General features: G+C 38.9%; 7 protein-coding genes across 7 annotated transcripts; 2 read left to right on the forward strand and 5 right to left on the reverse strand.

Moving 5' to 3' along the window:
* On the reverse strand, positions 1-1,719 carry EV154DRAFT_491878 (GRIP domain-containing protein). The gene is made up of 4 exons (XM_051599611.1): positions 1,672-1,719; positions 607-1,629; positions 448-555; positions 1-386 (listed from the first exon to the last, which is right to left on the reverse strand). Exons 2-4 carry the CDS (start codon positions 1,378-1,380, stop codon positions 51-53), a joined length of 1,218 nt encoding a protein of 405 aa, XP_051463105.1. The 5' UTR covers positions 1,381-1,629; positions 1,672-1,719; the 3' UTR covers positions 1-50.
* Positions 1,720-3,893: 2,174 nt separating this feature from the next.
* On the reverse strand, positions 3,894-4,998 carry EV154DRAFT_541518 (uncharacterized protein; the record flags this gene model as incomplete). The annotated part of the gene is made up of 5 exons (XM_051604485.1): positions 3,894-4,220; positions 4,358-4,433; positions 4,495-4,766; positions 4,839-4,862; positions 4,949-4,998. The coding sequence occupies 5 exons, from the start codon at positions 4,996-4,998 to the stop codon at positions 4,130-4,132; spliced, it is 513 nt and encodes a 170-aa protein (XP_051463106.1). The 3' UTR covers positions 3,894-4,129.
* Positions 4,999-5,800: 802 nt separating this feature from the next.
* EV154DRAFT_476337 (uncharacterized protein) lies at positions 5,801-6,626 on the reverse strand (the record flags this gene model as incomplete). Its single annotated transcript, XM_051598025.1, has 4 exons — positions 5,801-6,016; positions 6,050-6,336; positions 6,408-6,514; positions 6,556-6,626. 4 exons carry the CDS (start codon positions 6,624-6,626, stop codon positions 5,801-5,803), a joined length of 681 nt encoding a protein of 226 aa, XP_051463107.1.
* A 594-nt stretch (positions 6,627-7,220) lies between these two features.
* On the forward strand, positions 7,221-8,743 carry EV154DRAFT_535637 (uncharacterized protein; the record flags this gene model as incomplete). The annotated part of the gene is made up of 7 exons (XM_051604082.1): positions 7,221-7,319; positions 7,384-7,535; positions 7,581-7,694; positions 7,916-8,072; positions 8,148-8,257; positions 8,332-8,613; positions 8,680-8,743. The coding sequence occupies 7 exons, from the start codon at positions 7,221-7,223 to the stop codon at positions 8,741-8,743; spliced, it is 978 nt and encodes a 325-aa protein (XP_051463108.1).
* Positions 8,744-8,966: 223 nt separating this feature from the next.
* On the reverse strand, positions 8,967-10,929 carry EV154DRAFT_491883 (uncharacterized protein). Its single transcript, XM_051599612.1, has 2 exons — positions 10,633-10,929; positions 8,967-10,554 (listed from the first exon to the last, which is right to left on the reverse strand). The coding sequence occupies exons 1-2, from the start codon at positions 10,633-10,635 to the stop codon at positions 9,304-9,306; spliced, it is 1,254 nt and encodes a 417-aa protein (XP_051463109.1). The 5' UTR covers positions 10,636-10,929; the 3' UTR covers positions 8,967-9,303.
* Positions 10,930-11,815: 886 nt separating this feature from the next.
* Positions 11,816-13,281, reverse strand: EV154DRAFT_491884 (uncharacterized protein). The gene is made up of 2 exons (XM_051599613.1): positions 13,020-13,281; positions 11,816-12,912 (listed from the first exon to the last, which is right to left on the reverse strand). The coding sequence occupies exons 1-2, from the start codon at positions 13,202-13,204 to the stop codon at positions 11,862-11,864; spliced, it is 1,236 nt and encodes a 411-aa protein (XP_051463110.1). The 5' UTR covers positions 13,205-13,281; the 3' UTR covers positions 11,816-11,861.
* A 686-nt stretch (positions 13,282-13,967) lies between these two features.
* EV154DRAFT_455980 (elongator complex protein 3) lies at positions 13,968-16,094 on the forward strand. Its single transcript, XM_051597360.1, has 6 exons — positions 13,968-14,009; positions 14,085-14,098; positions 14,183-14,407; positions 14,483-14,553; positions 14,613-15,904; positions 15,964-16,094. The coding sequence occupies exons 1-6, from the start codon at positions 13,988-13,990 to the stop codon at positions 15,990-15,992; spliced, it is 1,653 nt and encodes a 550-aa protein (XP_051463111.1). The 5' UTR covers positions 13,968-13,987; the 3' UTR covers positions 15,993-16,094.
* The last annotated feature ends 13 nt before the right edge of the window (positions 16,095-16,107 follow it).

Consider the following 16,107-nt stretch of genomic DNA (forward strand, 5'->3'; position numbering starts at 1 on the left):
TTGGCCGGCTATAAAGTTATTTATTATTAAAGTGTATGAGGATTTTTTTTTTAAGCAGCGTGATTTAGTCGCTTTACTTCATCGGGTGTAAATTTCAACATCATGGTCAAGACCGGTATTAATTGAGCGCGAGTGGATTTGGATTCTAAAAATTTGACAATGACATTACGTAGATATTCTAAATTGATTTCTTCCTCTTCACGCATACTACGGATGGAAGTGACAGATCCAGAGCGTAAGAGTGGAGATTGTTGTTGTTGTTGTTGTTGTTGTTGTTGGGTGGCAAAATTGGATTTAGGCTCAGGAGTAGGGGATTTGGCACGTTCAGATACCATCACGGGCTGCGATGGGACTCTGGAAAGCTTACGGATTTCTTCCTTGAGTGTCTAGCATAAAAAAAAAAAATAAGTTTAATATACAATCATAGTACAATAGTTTCTTTATTACCTTGTTCAAGGTTTTAAGATAGCCTTCCTTCGCTCGAAGGTCTTCTATTTCTTTACTTTGACCTTGTTCTAGTGCTTGTATTTTTTCGTTGCATGATTTTAATTGATCCTGATAAATGAATAAATAAACATGTAAAATCATGGATTATATATGACAAACCTCAAGATCTTTCTTTTCGGTCAACGTTTGTTGGTTTTGAGATAAATCAACTTGCATGGATTTTAATTTCTGTGACAAATCGAGTTTTTCATTTTCTAGAGATTTCAATTGTTTACTTGTTTGATCTTTATCGGATTCTAGGGTTTGAATTTTTTGAGTCAATGATTTTGTTTGAGAAGTGAGGTTTTCAAAGGAGTCGTGAGACTGTTTGAGTTGTTGTTGTAATTGAAGCAATTGATCTGATCTCTCTTTCAAGTCTTGCTCCAGTCTCTTTTTCTGTTCGTGCCATTGTTTTTGTCTTTCATCCGCCGAGTGTTTAGCCTCTTCCACCGCAACGTGAGACTCTTCGAGAGCCGCGATCTTTTCATTGGCCTCTTCGACCAAGCGAAGCGACTCGTTGAGACGGTGTTGTAAATTTTCAGCGTTACTTTGAGAGCTTTCGAATTCGGCTTGTTTGATTTGGAGCTCATCGAACATGCGATTTTTTTCGTCCACGGCTTCTTTGCGTTCGCGTTGGAGGATGTTGATTTCGGACTGAGTGGATTGTAATTTTGCTTGGGAACGTGTAAGTTCTGATTTGGCTTGATCGAGCTCTTGTGAGCGCAAGCTTAATTGATGTTTGAGGTCATCGGTGGTATCTGATTTCTCCTTTTCGAGTTTGAGGATTTGTTTTTTGGTCTTTGTGAGCATGAGAGCGTATTTTTTGGATTTCTCTTCGGATTCTTCAAGCGAGGCATGAGAGGCAGCGAGTTCAACATCGCGTTGATTTAACATGTCCTTGGCCACCTTGAGAGATTCTTCCGCGTCGTTCTTTTTTTGTGTGGCCGTTTTGAGTTTGGCATCGGCTTCGCTTAGTCTTTTCTGAGTGTCTTTTAACTCCTTTTCAGCGTCGGTGAACTTTTTCTCTGCCTCAGTGATCTTCTTTTCCGCTTCAGCGGCCTTTTTCTCAGCCTCAACAACCTTCTTCTCCCCTTCAGCGGCCTTTTTCTCAGCCTCAACAACCTTCTTCTCCCCTTCAGCGGCCTCTTTCTCAGCCTCAACAACCTTCTTCTCCCCTTCAGCGACCTTTTTCTCTGTCTCTTGCAAGGTTTTCTCGGTCGCTTGTAATTTTTTCTCAGCAGCCTGTAACTTATTCTCGATCTCCAATGTGTTTTTCTCGCCTTCTTTTAGTTTTGCTTGGACGTCAGAAAGTTGGGTTGTTAGGTCTTCTTTAGAGGTCGTTGTTTGCTCTAATTGAGATTGTAAATCATCGGCCTGTTTTTTGATTTCAGTGAGTTGAGCTTGTACTTTAGACAGATCCTTTTGTGCGATGTCTCTTTCAAATTCTAACTTTGTGATGAGCTGCTTTAACTCCTCGACTTGCTCCTTTGACTGTGTGGATGAAGCAAGTTGAGCTTGCACTTCAGATAGCTCCTTTTGTGCGATGTCTCTCTCGGATTCCAACTTTGTGATGAGCTGCTTCAACTCCTCTACCTGTTCATTTGACTTTGTGGATGAAGTAAGTTGAGCTTGCACTTCAGATAACTCCTTTTGTGCGGCGTCTTTCTCTGATTCCAACTTTGTGATGAACTTTTTTAATTCCTCTACCTGTTCCTTTGACTCCTTTTGTGCTGTGTCTCTCTCGGATTCCAATTTTGTGGTGAGCTGCTTTAGTTCCTCTACCTGTTCATTCAATTGTGCCGATGAAGCGAGCTTAGCTTGCACTTCAGATAGCTCCTTTTGTGCGTTGTCTCTCTCGGATTCTAACTTTGTGGTGAGCTGCTTTAGTTCTTCTTCCTGTTCTTTCGACTGTGTGGATGAGGCGAGCTGAGATTGTAATTCAGATAACTCCTTTTGTGCACTATCTCTCTCAGACTCCAACTTTTTGGTAAGTTGCTCTAGTTTCTTGATTTTCCCATTAGAATTTTTGGGTGAAACGAGCTTAGCTTGCACTTCAGATAGCTCCTTTTGAGCAGTATCTCTCTCGGATTCCAACTTTTTGGTGAGCTGATTGAGTTTTTCCACCTGTTCGGTTGAATCTTTGGATGAAACAAGTTGGGCTTGTACTGTAGATAACTCATTTTGTGCTGCATCTCTTTCAGACTCCAATTTTTTGGTGAGTTGTTCTAGTTTCTTGATTTTTCCATTTGAGCCTTTAGATGAAGCGAGCTGAGCTTGTACCTCAGACAACTCCTTTTGTGCGGTATCTCTTTCGGATTCTAACTTTTTGGTAAGCTCATTTAGTTTCTCTACCTGTTCATTTGAATCTTTAGATGACGCGAGCTGAGTCTGTACTTCGGACAACTCCTTTTGTGCTGTATCTCGCTCAGTCTCCAGTTTTGTAGCGAGTTGCTTTAGTTCGTCTACCTGTTCATTTTTATCTTTGGATGAAGCTAGTTGAACTTGTATGTCGGATAACTCCTTTTGTGCAGTATCTCGTTCAGTCTCTAACTTTTCAGTAAGTTGCTTTAAAGAGGCGAGTTCATCGGATGCCTGTTGTGTCTGTTTTAATTGAGAGAGCAGGTCGGATTTTTCATGCAACAGGGCCGAGTTTTCATTCGAGAGGTTGTTTAATTGAGCGGATAAATTCTCTGATTGTTCCAGCTGAGCCTTGTACTTGTTTTCGAGCTCCTTGTCTTGCTTGGCTGTGTCAAGCTGTTGTTGTAGTTGATTGATGGTGGAGAGTTGGGAGGCGTTTTCCTCGTTCAGGTGGGAGTGTGACACGAGCCTAGACTCCAAGTCCCGGTTTAGGTCCAAGGTTTGTTGGAGGAGGATCTCGTTTTGTTTGGCGTTTTCTTGAAAGGAGTCGTTTTGGAGCAAGTGTTGTTTAAGTAATTGTTCCGCTTCATGGGCAGCATTCATAAAGTGAATGAGAGACTTTTTGGATTCCTCCTTTTCGAGCAAGAGTTCTTCCACTTGGTTTTTTAAGGTGGCGTTTGATTTGGTGGTTAATTGTTTCTGAAGTGCATCTCGTTCTTTTTCGAGGGTCTTTATTTTCTTGACCAGACCTCGCATGATGTCCTTTTCCTTGTCCATCGTGAAGAAACTGCCAAGCCAGAAATAGAATAAGAGGAAAAGAAGAAGTGGGCTCACTGTAAAAATAATTTTATTTTATTTTAGATGTCAGTCGACACAAAACTGTGGGAGGGGAGGGAGAAAAAATATAATAAAATAAAAAAACGAGGTTTTTTTTTTTAATTCAATCATGGCTGAGACTCAAAACAAGGTCATTTGGTCCTCTCGGTTTACATCAAAATATGAGGAAAATAAATCACGTCTCTGCAGCATACTTGAACCCCTTTCCCTGTGAGAATGACCAGGCGCCTTTTTATTTTTATTGTCAAAAGGGTACAACCTAAAGGAGGTCATATCCACCCCCCACAACAGATCTACGTATCTAGTATCCCAAAGCATTCAAAACGGGTGACATTTTCATGCATTAAAAATATTGAATGTTTATATTAAAAAAAAAAAGTGGTAATAAGAAAGAAGGATAAGGTGATATGGAGGTGAAGCATTTAGCAACGCGATACAGCATATTAATTCAATGTTCTTCTTCAGGATTTTTTCTTTTGCTTGTATTGGTGTGGCAAGGTAAGTCATCGTTTTCATCCAAAATGACAGATGCTGAGGCCCTTTTTATAGTTTCCAATGTATTATTCACAATTTATTTATAGTGTTCAGTGTATCCTTTACAATTTGTGAGGCGTTATAAACTAATTTTAAAGCAGGAGGCAGAAAACGGGGAATTTTAGCCACATTTTAAGGTTACGCGATTTTTTTTTTAGATCTAGTGATCAAGGACGTAAAACCTTTGAAAGTCATCAATAAGGCAGTTAAATCGAACCCTAGAACATAAATCAATAAACCAATAGGTTATACACTTTTTTATTTACTAATCCTTCTTACCACTGATAACGAAGCCAACAATTCTGATTATTTCGTTCATTTTGATCCCATACTGTTGTAAAATCTGAATAGCGAAATTCTTCATTATAATTGGCGATTTGATACCTTGGTTCCTCGGTCCACCATCCGCAGGTCCAATCTCCAAACAGGCAGGCTTTGTGCTACCACAACAGTAAAGGCAAAGATCGACGGTTTTTCTTTCTTCTTGGTATTTACCACCAACAGTTCGAGAGCTATTTCTTTGCATTAACGAATTTTGACTTTCGTTACCACTATATATAAACAGAAAATATTAGAATCGTTGGTTTATTAAAATTAAACCTTATGAATGCATCTGATCATACTGTTTACAAGTTGTTGAGCTTAATCTTTTTGATTTCTTGGTCTATAACGTCCACAATCAGAGAAAACAGAATCGCTTTTCACGAAACGATTTGATCAACTATATTTTAACAAATCTTGTTCTGTACCGGTTAGATTCAAAGCTCTGTTATGTTGATCCATAAAAAGCAAGGTATAGTCAATTACTGCTCGTTTCAACCAAAAAATCTCAGGATCTATAGTAGGATGGGCTGCATTTAAATAAAACTCATCAAAATTATCATTTGTAGAGCAATATAGCAAGTAACAAAAGTGAGAACAACATATTTAAGAATTTATATTATTCTCTATTATGAACTAACCTTTTGATTGCCACTGAGTATCATCGTTGTATTTGCATTACGATTTATGCTTTTTTTTTTGCACTGGCAAGATAAAGTATTGAATACAGATAATATCGTGATAACTGTGAGAAGAAAGACGAGGAGCTTCATCTTACAACTCAACAATCACAATGTATCATATACAGGATCTTTTTGGCACGCATTTTTATTTTTATTTTTGGTATGATTTGAGACAGGTTACAGTGCATCGTTGAAACGGACATTTTCATAAGTTAAAAGTCTGATTTTTACAATGGTGATTTTCATTTTTTTTTTTTTGACAGAGGAATCTAATTTATCGCGGGAAAACCTCCCAGACATCTTTAGGTCTCCCTCACTGTAAATAGCAAATTTTGTTTTGCCATCTGTTAAAAAATTTTGTGTGAAAAGAAAAAAATCGGACTCTATTAGTTTATGAAGCACTCTCTAATAAAGAACATAATAGAGCCGGATTTTTGATACATGTTAAATTCATCGAGGAGATAGCGTTTTTCTTTTCTTTTTCTTTTTTTTTGGAAATCGGAGCCAAAGTTGTTTATTATAAAATAGATGCACTGTACATACTTTTTATTATTATTGGGAATTAAAATAAAAAAATATATTCACAACCTCAACTCCCTCTTTCGGGCTGCATTTTGTCTTTTTATATGGTCTTTTAGTCCATCTACCATGATGCTCAAGGCCTTTTCCCTTCCACTGCTTAGACCGAAAATAGCACTTGAGTAATTAGGGGATCTTGTCTCCAACTTGCTAGCTATTTTGATTAACATTTTAAGATACACTTGACTTTTCTCTTGGTCTTTAATTATTGCCTTCATCTAATTAAAATTTTGTACATATGTTCCGTTCACTAATTGTTCGTATGTGTTAATACGAGTGAAGGAACCCCATAACTCTTCCATCATTGCTTTCGTAACAGCCCGTTTCGAACATAGAATATTAAGCAAAGCCGAGGCAAAATGATAAATGTTATAGGCCTTATGCTTTTGGGATACGTGGTTATGAAAATCAATAGGTATAATAGGTATAAATTTGTTCAGATAGGCGTGAAGGCTGTGGTAGCCCCAATGCTTGTATGAACAGTTCTTCAAAAGAACAAAATTTGCTGCACCAAACAGTCTTACCTGGTCACCATCAGCTCCATACACCGATTATTATCACCTCCAAGCAACCACTGCCACCAAGCGTTGAATCACCACCAAGAATTACCACCTCGAAGCATTGGATCACCATACTGATTTAACAGCCGCTCTGTGTTCATGTACGATTGTTGCGTTGTGGGTACAAGGATTTCGGTCTTATCATCAAACTCGAAACTTCCAAAGGAATGGTATTAAAGTATGAGATATACATTTACCCTCCGATTACTAATAATTCAATCATTCCAAAGTAGATTGATACTTCTTGGAATCCTTTATTTTTGTTCATTTTCTTTTTCAGTTTGCAGACTGGAGAGGTGTGAATTGGAAGTGGATTCTAGAATCTCTGCCTGGTTTTAGCTGCAACCACAATAGTACTAATAGTAGTAAAGCTATATTTTAGGAACGCTTTTCTTATGGGACAGCCAAAATGCACGCAGTCACAATGTAAGATCTGTGATTTGGCTGCCCTTTAGATCTGGAAACAGGAATGATTGATACTTATTTTGATAATTCTAACATCACTCTTTTCTGCCTTTAAGCTCGTTTAATCTTAATCTTACACAGAGGTGTTAAACAAGAAGTTGAAAGTAAGACATAATGCACACATACTAGTTTACCATATGTTGGTTGTATCTAGTTTGAGACGATGCGTTATATTTACCTCTGGATGCCTACTATTAAAAGTATCATAATCCGACAATGCGACTACGGACACCCTGACTGTGCTTAAGAACTCTTTAAATGCTGGAGAAATGCAATATGGAGCGTACAAGTGTGACTGTTCCGCTATGATTTCCCAGAAAAGCAAAAAAAAAAGAGTAAGCATGACGCGTTCCTCTTCTCTCTCTTATTTTTTTTTTTAAAACCGACAAAAAACGAAATGGAACACGGTGATTTAATTGCGTCATTTATACAAACAACCGGTGCACCCGAGTCTCAAGCTCAATTCTATCTCGAGTTGAGTCAATGGAATTTAGAGGTGAGTTTGTCATGGTATAAACATGTCAAAAAAAAAAAAAGAAAAAACTGACAAAGATTATAAGCTTGCGGTTTCCCAATATTTCGATAATGAAGCAGCAGCTGAGCCTATGAGTGAGGAAGTACCGAGAGAGCCTGCACCCACACCCACCACCGCGTCTTCTTCCTCTGCTAGCGCCAATGCTAGAACCCCCACTTTCAACAAAAAACCAGCAGCGTAAGTTCTTTTTTTTTTGTTTTGTTTGTTTGTTTACGTATAAAGAAAAGGGAATGTAAAACTCGCTAGTAGATCTAAAATCCGTACATTAAATGATATTGGTGCAGCCAATGATTCAGATGAAGAACACGAGAATTTGTATGCAGGAGGAGAAAAATCGTAGGTTTTTTTTGTTGTTGTTGTTGTTGTAGATGAAAAAAAAAAAAAAGGAACAAGAACTGATTATTTGTAGTGGTATGGTTGTTCAAGGACCCAACAAGAAGGGAGGAAATAATAATAGTTTAGTGGATGAAATCTTAAAGAAAGCTGCCGAGTAAGAGCCTACATTTTGATCTGCATTTTTAAAAAAAAAAAACTAATGCAAAAAATAATAATAATAGAGGAGGACCTGCTCCTGAGGAAGAACCCGCTGCGAGAGTCAAGAAACCCACGTATTATACTGGTTCTGGATACAGATTAGGCAGTGAAGATGAACCTTCTACTTTAGCTCAACCTTCTTCACCTGTTGCACCTGCTCTTGTCCAAGAAACCGAGCCTGTACGTATCCAATTATAACGAGAGAGAAAAAAAAAATTAAAATTAATTTTTTTTTTTTTTTTTTTGTTGCGTTAGGTGACTCGCCACTTGACATTCTGGCGAAACGGCTTCAGCGTGGATGATGGTCCCTTGTATTTATATACGGATCCTGCCAACCAAGAGATGTTGACGGCTATCAATAGCGGGTAAAGAATTTTTAAAAAAGAGAGAAAATAGATGAGGATGAAAAGAGACTAATGAGATAAAAAAAAAAAAATAGCCGTGCCCCTTTGTCCTTGTTGAATGTCCGTCACGGTCAACCTGTGGAGGTACGTGTTGTGAAACGCCAAGAGGAAGATTACACAGCACCCCCCAAGGCACCACCCAAGCCTTTTGAAGGAACTGGTAATCGTCTTGGCAGTCCTGCAACCTATGTGCCACCTACAACAACCGCAGCTGCGCCAGGTGCTTTCCCTTCTTCTTCCACCTCGGCTGTTCCTCCTACTGTGGATGAATCTCAACCTACCACCAATATTCAAATCCGTCTTGGCAACGGCACAAGGTAAAAAAAAAAAAAAAAAAAAAAAAAAAAAAAAAATGTGTGTGTAAACTAAATATGTGTGGATAGATTGACAGCCAAATTAAACCATACACATACGGTGGGAGATATTCGACACTTTATTGATTCGTAAGTGTGATTGATATATGAAAGAGATAAAATGCTAATGGGAATTGGTATATAGATCTCAAGGCAATGACAGACCTTATATTTTACAAACGACATTTCCCAACAAGGAACTCAAGGATAATGATCAAAGTGTCAAGGATGCAGGATTATTAAATAGTGTTATTGTTCAACGTTACCAATAAAAAAAAAAAGTCACTTTGTTTATGTTTGATGAAATAAAAAATAATTAAAGGCCATTTTTTTATTTGTATATTATGATGACATAAAAAAAAAAATGGGGAGAGTGGGGTGGGATGGGGGGGAATAAGTTAAATATTAATAGAAAAGGACGATAACGTCTCTTGTAGTGATATACAGTGTTATTCATATGTATGTATATAAAAAAGCAAAAGCAAAAAAAAGATGAGTGTGTTCTTTTTTTTCTTTTCTTTTTTTTTTTTTTTTCAAACCAACTGTTTTCTGTGTGTGTGTGTGTATATATGTGTGTGTTCAAGAAGAAAGAGAGAGAAACATAGAGAGAGATAAAATAGAAGTGGATGTTGTCATATGTATTAGTGAGAAGAATTAGTCTTCAAAGTCATGTTCATCATAATCATGCTTGGCGACCAAGTGACGGTTCAGAGCATCACCACGACTAAAGTGAGACTTGCAGTGACGACAAGCAAAGGAGCGTTCATGGCGATGAACGGTAGCCAAATGACGGTCTCTGTCATGACGGCGATCGAAACTCTTGGCACATTGGTTACAGCTGAAATCCTTAACTCGGTTCTTGTCATGCGTCTTGATATGGGTTGTTAAATTATATTTGCGTTTCGACACAAGACCACAAATCTCACACTGGAACTTCTTTTTATCTTTGTTCTGGCGCTTTTTCTTCTGGGGAGCCACTTCTTCTTCAGAAGAGGAAGAGCGCTTTCGCTTGCTGTTCTTGTTGTTGTTGCTGCTACTGCTGCTGGTTGTTGTTGTTTCTTGCTTGGATTCTTGCTTGGATTCTTCCTTTCGGGCTTCTTCATCTTCTTCATCCTCCATGGGTTGGCTGAGAGGAGAATCGGTATAACCAAGCAACTCATCCAAAGAACGATCATCTTCTTCCCGGGTATTCATTTCGTAACTTGAGTCAAAGAAAGACTCTTGGGAACTTGTTAAAGGAGGGAACAAGAAAGTATCCAAGTCTTCTTCTGTAATTGTATTTAATCGCATTGTAGGCGACACGAGTTTAGACTCCGATTTAACCGCAGTAGCAGTAGCAGCCACACCGCCGAAAACGGTCAATGGTGGGGCAGGAATGATGGTGGTGGCAACAGGAGCGGGGAGTTTGGATTTGTCAATGATCAAAAGTGTTTGATCCCCATTGAAGTTTTTGACAGCCATTTGTTCTTGCTTTTGTGATGGTTGCTGATAGAAATCAGGCTTGTCAAGGTAACCAGCAATGAAGATGTCATTGGTGGCTGGCTGTTGGTAATAACCACCTCGATGGAAGGCGGCGAGAGTGGATCTGGCGGCGGCGTTGGTGGTGGTGGTGGAGGAGGAGGTGATGGCGGAGGAGGTGGTGATAGCGGAGGAGGTGGTATAGGTGGAGAAGGTTGGACTCTCCGAGAAAGACGCAAACATCGCATAAGGTGATCTATCACCAATGGGATCCGCAAAAGGGGATGCTGCTTGAGAGGACTCCAAGAAGGGGGTACTCATCAATGGAGATCCCAGATCATTACTGTTATTGCTGTTGCTGAGGAACAGCTGCATATCCTCGTTGTAAGTAAAAGGTGATGCGTATAATCCGCTCATGTTTGATCTACTCTTTATAAAAAAAAAAGGGTAAAGAAAAAAAAAGGAAAAAAAAAAAAAAAAAAAAAGGGAAAAAAAAGTCGAGGTATTTATATCTTTTTTTTTCAGCATAGTTTGTACTCTGTGGGGGAAGATGTGGCAAAGGACTTTTGCTGTGACGCTCTTTTTCTGGTCACCATGGCAACGCTGTGTTTAAAAGAAGCTGGAGTTGGAAATTGATACGTGGCCCTTCCGTTCAGTTTTCGTAAAAGAAGGAGGGGAGTTGATTTCTCTGTATCCAATTACATGCTATAGAAACCTATCGAATGGTGATGATGATGATGTGAAAATAACGAGAAATTGATGATTACAGAGCATATGATTTGATCATGATTTGAAGATGGCTGTCATTAATAAGCACTGAGGGAAAGGGGGGGGGGGTGGGGCAGGAGCAATTTTTTTTTAATAAGAAAATGTCACTGTGTAACATGGCGAAGCCTAATTTCTCCCAATTTTATGAATCATAAGTTCAACTGCTAAAAAAAAATCTGTCATAATTTCCCCCCCCCCCCCTTCCCCCCCTTTTTTTTTCTCTCTCACTGTTGATTCAGGGGAGTTAGCCGGTTAGACGCGCGCGGCATAACGGTCCCGTTTTACCCGATATCCTGTCTACCCAAATACACGGATAAAACCACTTATTGGACTTATTTCAGATCTTCGGAGTTTTTGAACCCTTTTTTTTTTCAGAATAATTAATAATCCTTTTTGGATGACTGATTTCAAGCTTCCATATGAGTCAAAAGCGGAGGTTTGATTTTTTTATGCAGAATTCTAATAAAGAAAAAGAAAAAAAGAATTTATTTTTATTTTTTCCTTTATGGTTGGAGGTACCTGAACGAAAAAAAAAAAAAAAAAAAAAAGAGCTATAGGATTCAAGTTTAATATGTCAGTGTACAAAGGTTTAAACTAAAGGGGTTCAGTCTGACCAGTCAAATGGCACCAACAACCAAAAAAAAAAAAAAAAAAAGCATGCGTATGTCTTTTTTCCTAAAAAGAATCTGCAACGTAAGCTTAAAAGATAGGGGTTATAGAGACTGATCATGGTGACACACATACATTACTATTCGTTACGTATATTTGCCAAAAAAAAAAAAAAAAAAAACGTGGCACTAATAGGCTCACTGGAATTGTAATATCCCATACGCAAAAAAAAAAAAACTTTTTCATTGTTCCTATTGGAAAAGTATGATGGATGAATGAATGGGAAACTTGGGCCTCCCAAAAAAAAAAAAAAAAAAAAAAAAAGGAAGAATGAACAGAGAGAAAACAGTGTTTATTAATGGGGGGAGATGAGAGGATCATGATTTCTTGACAGTGCCGATGCGACTGACGGAGCGAGCGGATGTGGTATTGGAAGGAGGACGAATGGATGAAGGAGAAGAAGTAGCGGTGGGAGGACGTAAACCACTGGGACGATTGGCGGTAGGGCTCATGACTCTCTTTTGTTCTGTGGTGGGTTCATGGTGAAATAAACTATTTCTTGGACCTGGCGTCGGACTCCGCATGCCTATTCTTGAAGGTGTTGCAGAATTTCTCCCTGAATTTAAAGGAGAACCAGGACGATGTATTGACTCTCTGACGGTAGGTATGTGACTTGCCCTTTGTTGAGGGATTCGTTTTGATGTGGAATTGGTAGGTTTAGAGAGTGTGGGGATACGCATAGGTGTACCCGAAGACGAGGATGAGGAGGAAAGGGTTCTCTGTGGTGTGGGTGGAGATGTCGTATGGGATGTTGAAGCTGGTGCTGGGATATGCGATGCACGTTTGGTAATGCGTTTGGTAGATCGGGGAGGAGATTTGGTATTTCTGGTTGTGTAGGATCGACTGGGGGTTGGAATTCCACCTGTTGTGGTGGGAGTAGTAGAAGATGTCGCCGAGTAATTAGAGAGTCTACTCAGTGAACGCGAAGAGGAAGAAGACGATTCCGAAGGATGAATCATCATGGGTGTTAAACCATACTTTGCATATTGCGTGATGGTCGATTGAGAATTTAAGCTATTCTCACTACTAAAACTATCAGACCGTTTCTTGTCTTGTAGCAACGGTCGTCTTACTGTCGTTGCTACCGGTGCTGCTGCTGTATGAGCTACTGCTGCTGCTGTTGGTGGTATCATTGTCTCTGCTGGGTTCCAGTCCAGATCATAGTCAAGGTTGCCTCCACTCAGACTATCCATTTTCCAAAAGTCTTCAGCCGAATCATCTAAATCCAAAGCTGCTAGATCCGGTAAATCTGTCTCATCGTCCATGTCGCCTGTGAAATTCGCATTAATGAGTTCGTCCAAATTCACACTGTCTTCTGAAGCAATGGACCCGGGACGACCTTTCCTTCTGCCTGTTTCTATTGGTATACTGGTACAAGAGAGAGAGAGAGAAAAAAAACACGTAGACCGAATTAATATCTTGACACACAGATAAAGCTCTTTTTTTTTTATTGTTAATTTTTTTTTGATATTTACCTGTTGTTGTCTGCATCCACTATTATGGAGTTTTTGTCAGAAGGGTCTCTGTATGGGTGCAGATTCATTAACCAGCCTTGAACATTATCTGGTTGGTTGGTGACTGATTCCGTGTCTTGCAGTGTGGGTGTCAAAGGTGCTTTATCGCTATACCCGTAGTAACGTAAACTAGGTGATTGTGCCATAGCCGAAAGGGTATATATGTTATATGAAGAGGTTAATAAAAAAAAAGAAGAAAGAAGATAAAGTAACTAACTAGAAATAAATTATTTAGTGAAAAAAAAAAAAGAGGGGGAAACATAACAAAAAAAAAAAATTGGGTTTCGATCTACGTCATCAATTTTATTTTATTTTGGAGGTATATAAAAAAAAAAAAGAGCTGTGAGCAATTTGACATCATTTTATTCTTTAAAAGCGTAATAATGAACACATTAGCTTCATGCGTCCCCATACTTACTAAAAATAAAATAAAATAAAACATGGATTGGGGGAAGGGTCGCTTTATCAAACTTTAAACAGAGAAAAAAAAAAAAAAAAGAGGTCAATGCTCTTTCTCCTTTTGAGCTTTTTTCTCATTGGCCAAATTATTTGGAAATCGAGTTTTTAGTGCTAAAAAAAAAACAAATGGAGCTTCCCGGGAGCTGTTCCTATTCATCCATAAACTCTTTACATTTCATAGTGCCGCCTTAAAAAAAAAAATCTCTTGTTCAATTCGAGACCCCCTCCCATTCTAATAATTCCTATTCCCTATTCCGTTGGTGCCTCAATTCACCCCCTTTCTCTTATGTATAGATGCATAAGAAATAACAATACGAAAAAGATAAGAGAAAACCCCTCTTTTACATTGACAAAAAGCCTTTTTTGGAGGAATCCTTCATATAGCAGTCACACTCTATTAAAAAAAAAAACTTTTGGTGGGATACATTTTTTTTTCTTCTTCCTCTCATACTTGCACTAATCTAGATCTCATGTCTACCAAGAACAAGAAGGGTAATATATTCACATGTGTTGTATATTGAAGCAACCGGGAAAACATAAACTAACTCACCTCTTCTTTATTTCTAGCTGGGCCTACACAGGTAAAAAAAAAAAAAAAAAAAAAAAAAAAAAAAAACTATCCCTGTCAGAAAAAAAAAACTAACATTTTAAATAAAAACAATTAGGCTGAACTGATGGTGCGTACGTGTTCAGAAATTGTAGCCGAGTTAGTGGTTGCAATTGAAGCGGGAAAAGATATCAATTTGAATGGGTTAAAAAACAGAGCCTCTCGTCGAAACAAGTTGCAACATCAACCCAAGCTTGTAGAGATTATTGCGGCTATCCCTGAACAACATAAAGCTGCTTTACTTCCCAAGTTGAAGGCCAAGCCTGTCCGTACAGCCTCAGGTGTAAGTTTACGCATGCGTTAGACCTTTTTTTTTTTGGTAGAGCTTTTTAATCATTTTATTTTATTTTTATTGTAGATTGCGGTTGTTGCTGTCATGTGTAAACCTCATCGTTGTCCTCATATTGCCATGACGGGTAATATCTGTGTGTAAGTTTTTTTTTTCTTTCTTCTTTATTGTATACAATCGACTGACAATGAATGAATAGATATTGCCCTGGTGGACCTGATTCTGATTTTGAGTATTCAACGCAATCGTATACTGGGTATGAGCCCACGTCGATGCGAGCAATTCGTGCGCGCTATGATCCTTATGAGCAATCGCGAGGCCGAGTAGATCAATTGCGTAGTTTGGGACATAATGTGGATAAAGTGGAATACATTTTGATGGGCGGTACCTTCATGTCCTTGTCGGAAGAATACCGTAACTGGTTTATTCAGAATTTGCATGATGCACTCTCGGGACATTCGAGTAATGATTTGGATGAGGCGGTGCGATACTCTCAACAGAGTCAGACCAAATGTATTGGTATCACGATTGAGACGCGACCTGATTACTGTTTAAAGCCTCATTTGAGTCAAATGTTGCGATATGGATGTACGCGATTGGAGGTGGGCGTACAGAGTGTGTATGAAGATGTAGCACGCGATACGAATCGAGGTCATACGGTGAAGGCTGTGACAGAGAGTTTCCAGTTGGCCAAGGATGCAGGATTTAAAGTGGTGGCACATATGATGCCTGATTTACCCAATGTGGGCATGGAGAGAGATATGGAACAATTCAAGGAATACTTTGAAAACCCTGCCTATCGATCGGATGGGTTAAAGATCTATCCTACGCTAGTGATTCGTGGTACGGGATTGTATGAACTTTGGAGAACGAAGCGATACCAAAATTACACGCCGAATGCTCTTGTGGATTTGGTGGCACGTATTTTAGCATTGGTACCTCCTTGGACGCGTGTGTATCGTGTTCAACGTGATATCCCGATGCCTTTAGTCTCATCAGGTGTGGAGCATGGTAATTTACGTGAATTGGCCTTGACGCGTATGAAAGATTTGGGAACCGAGTGTCGAGATGTGCGTACACGTGAAGTAGGTATTACCGAGATTCATCAAAAGATTAAGCCCGATCAAGTCGAGTTGATTCGTCGTGATTATGTGGCGAATGGTGGATGGGAGACCTTCTTGTCGTATGAGGATCCTCAGCAGGATATCTTGGTTGGATTATTGCGATTAAGAAAATGTTCGGCACAGACCTTCCGACCTGAATTGACGAGTGCAGGACCTACCTCCATTGTGAGAGAATTGCATGTGTATGGTTCTGTTGTACCCATGCATGATCGTGACCCTACCAAGTTTCAACATCAGGGTTTCGGTACCTTGTTGATGGAAGAGGCTGAACGTATTGCTAAAGAGGAACATGGTAGTGTCAAATTGAGTGTGATTTCCGGTGTGGGTGTAAGAGATTATTATGCTAAACTTGGTTATACTTTGGACGGTAAGCCTTTTGTTTTTTTTTTGTTTGTCTGTTGATTACTAAACGCTTTCTTATCATAGGTCCTTACATGTCTAAAATGCTGGAGTAAAAAAAAAAAAATAACAAACAAAATTATTAATCTATCCCCCCTCCATAAGAAAGGTCACACTTGTAAATACATATTCAATAAAAAGATATATATAAAAAAAAATATAGATTCTCTT

This window comes from Mucor mucedo (assembly GCF_025094135.1).
Source record: "Mucor mucedo strain NRRL 3635 chromosome Unknown EV154scaffold_4, whole genome shotgun sequence".
Taxonomy (NCBI): Eukaryota; Fungi; Mucoromycota; class Mucoromycetes; order Mucorales; family Mucoraceae; genus Mucor; species Mucor mucedo.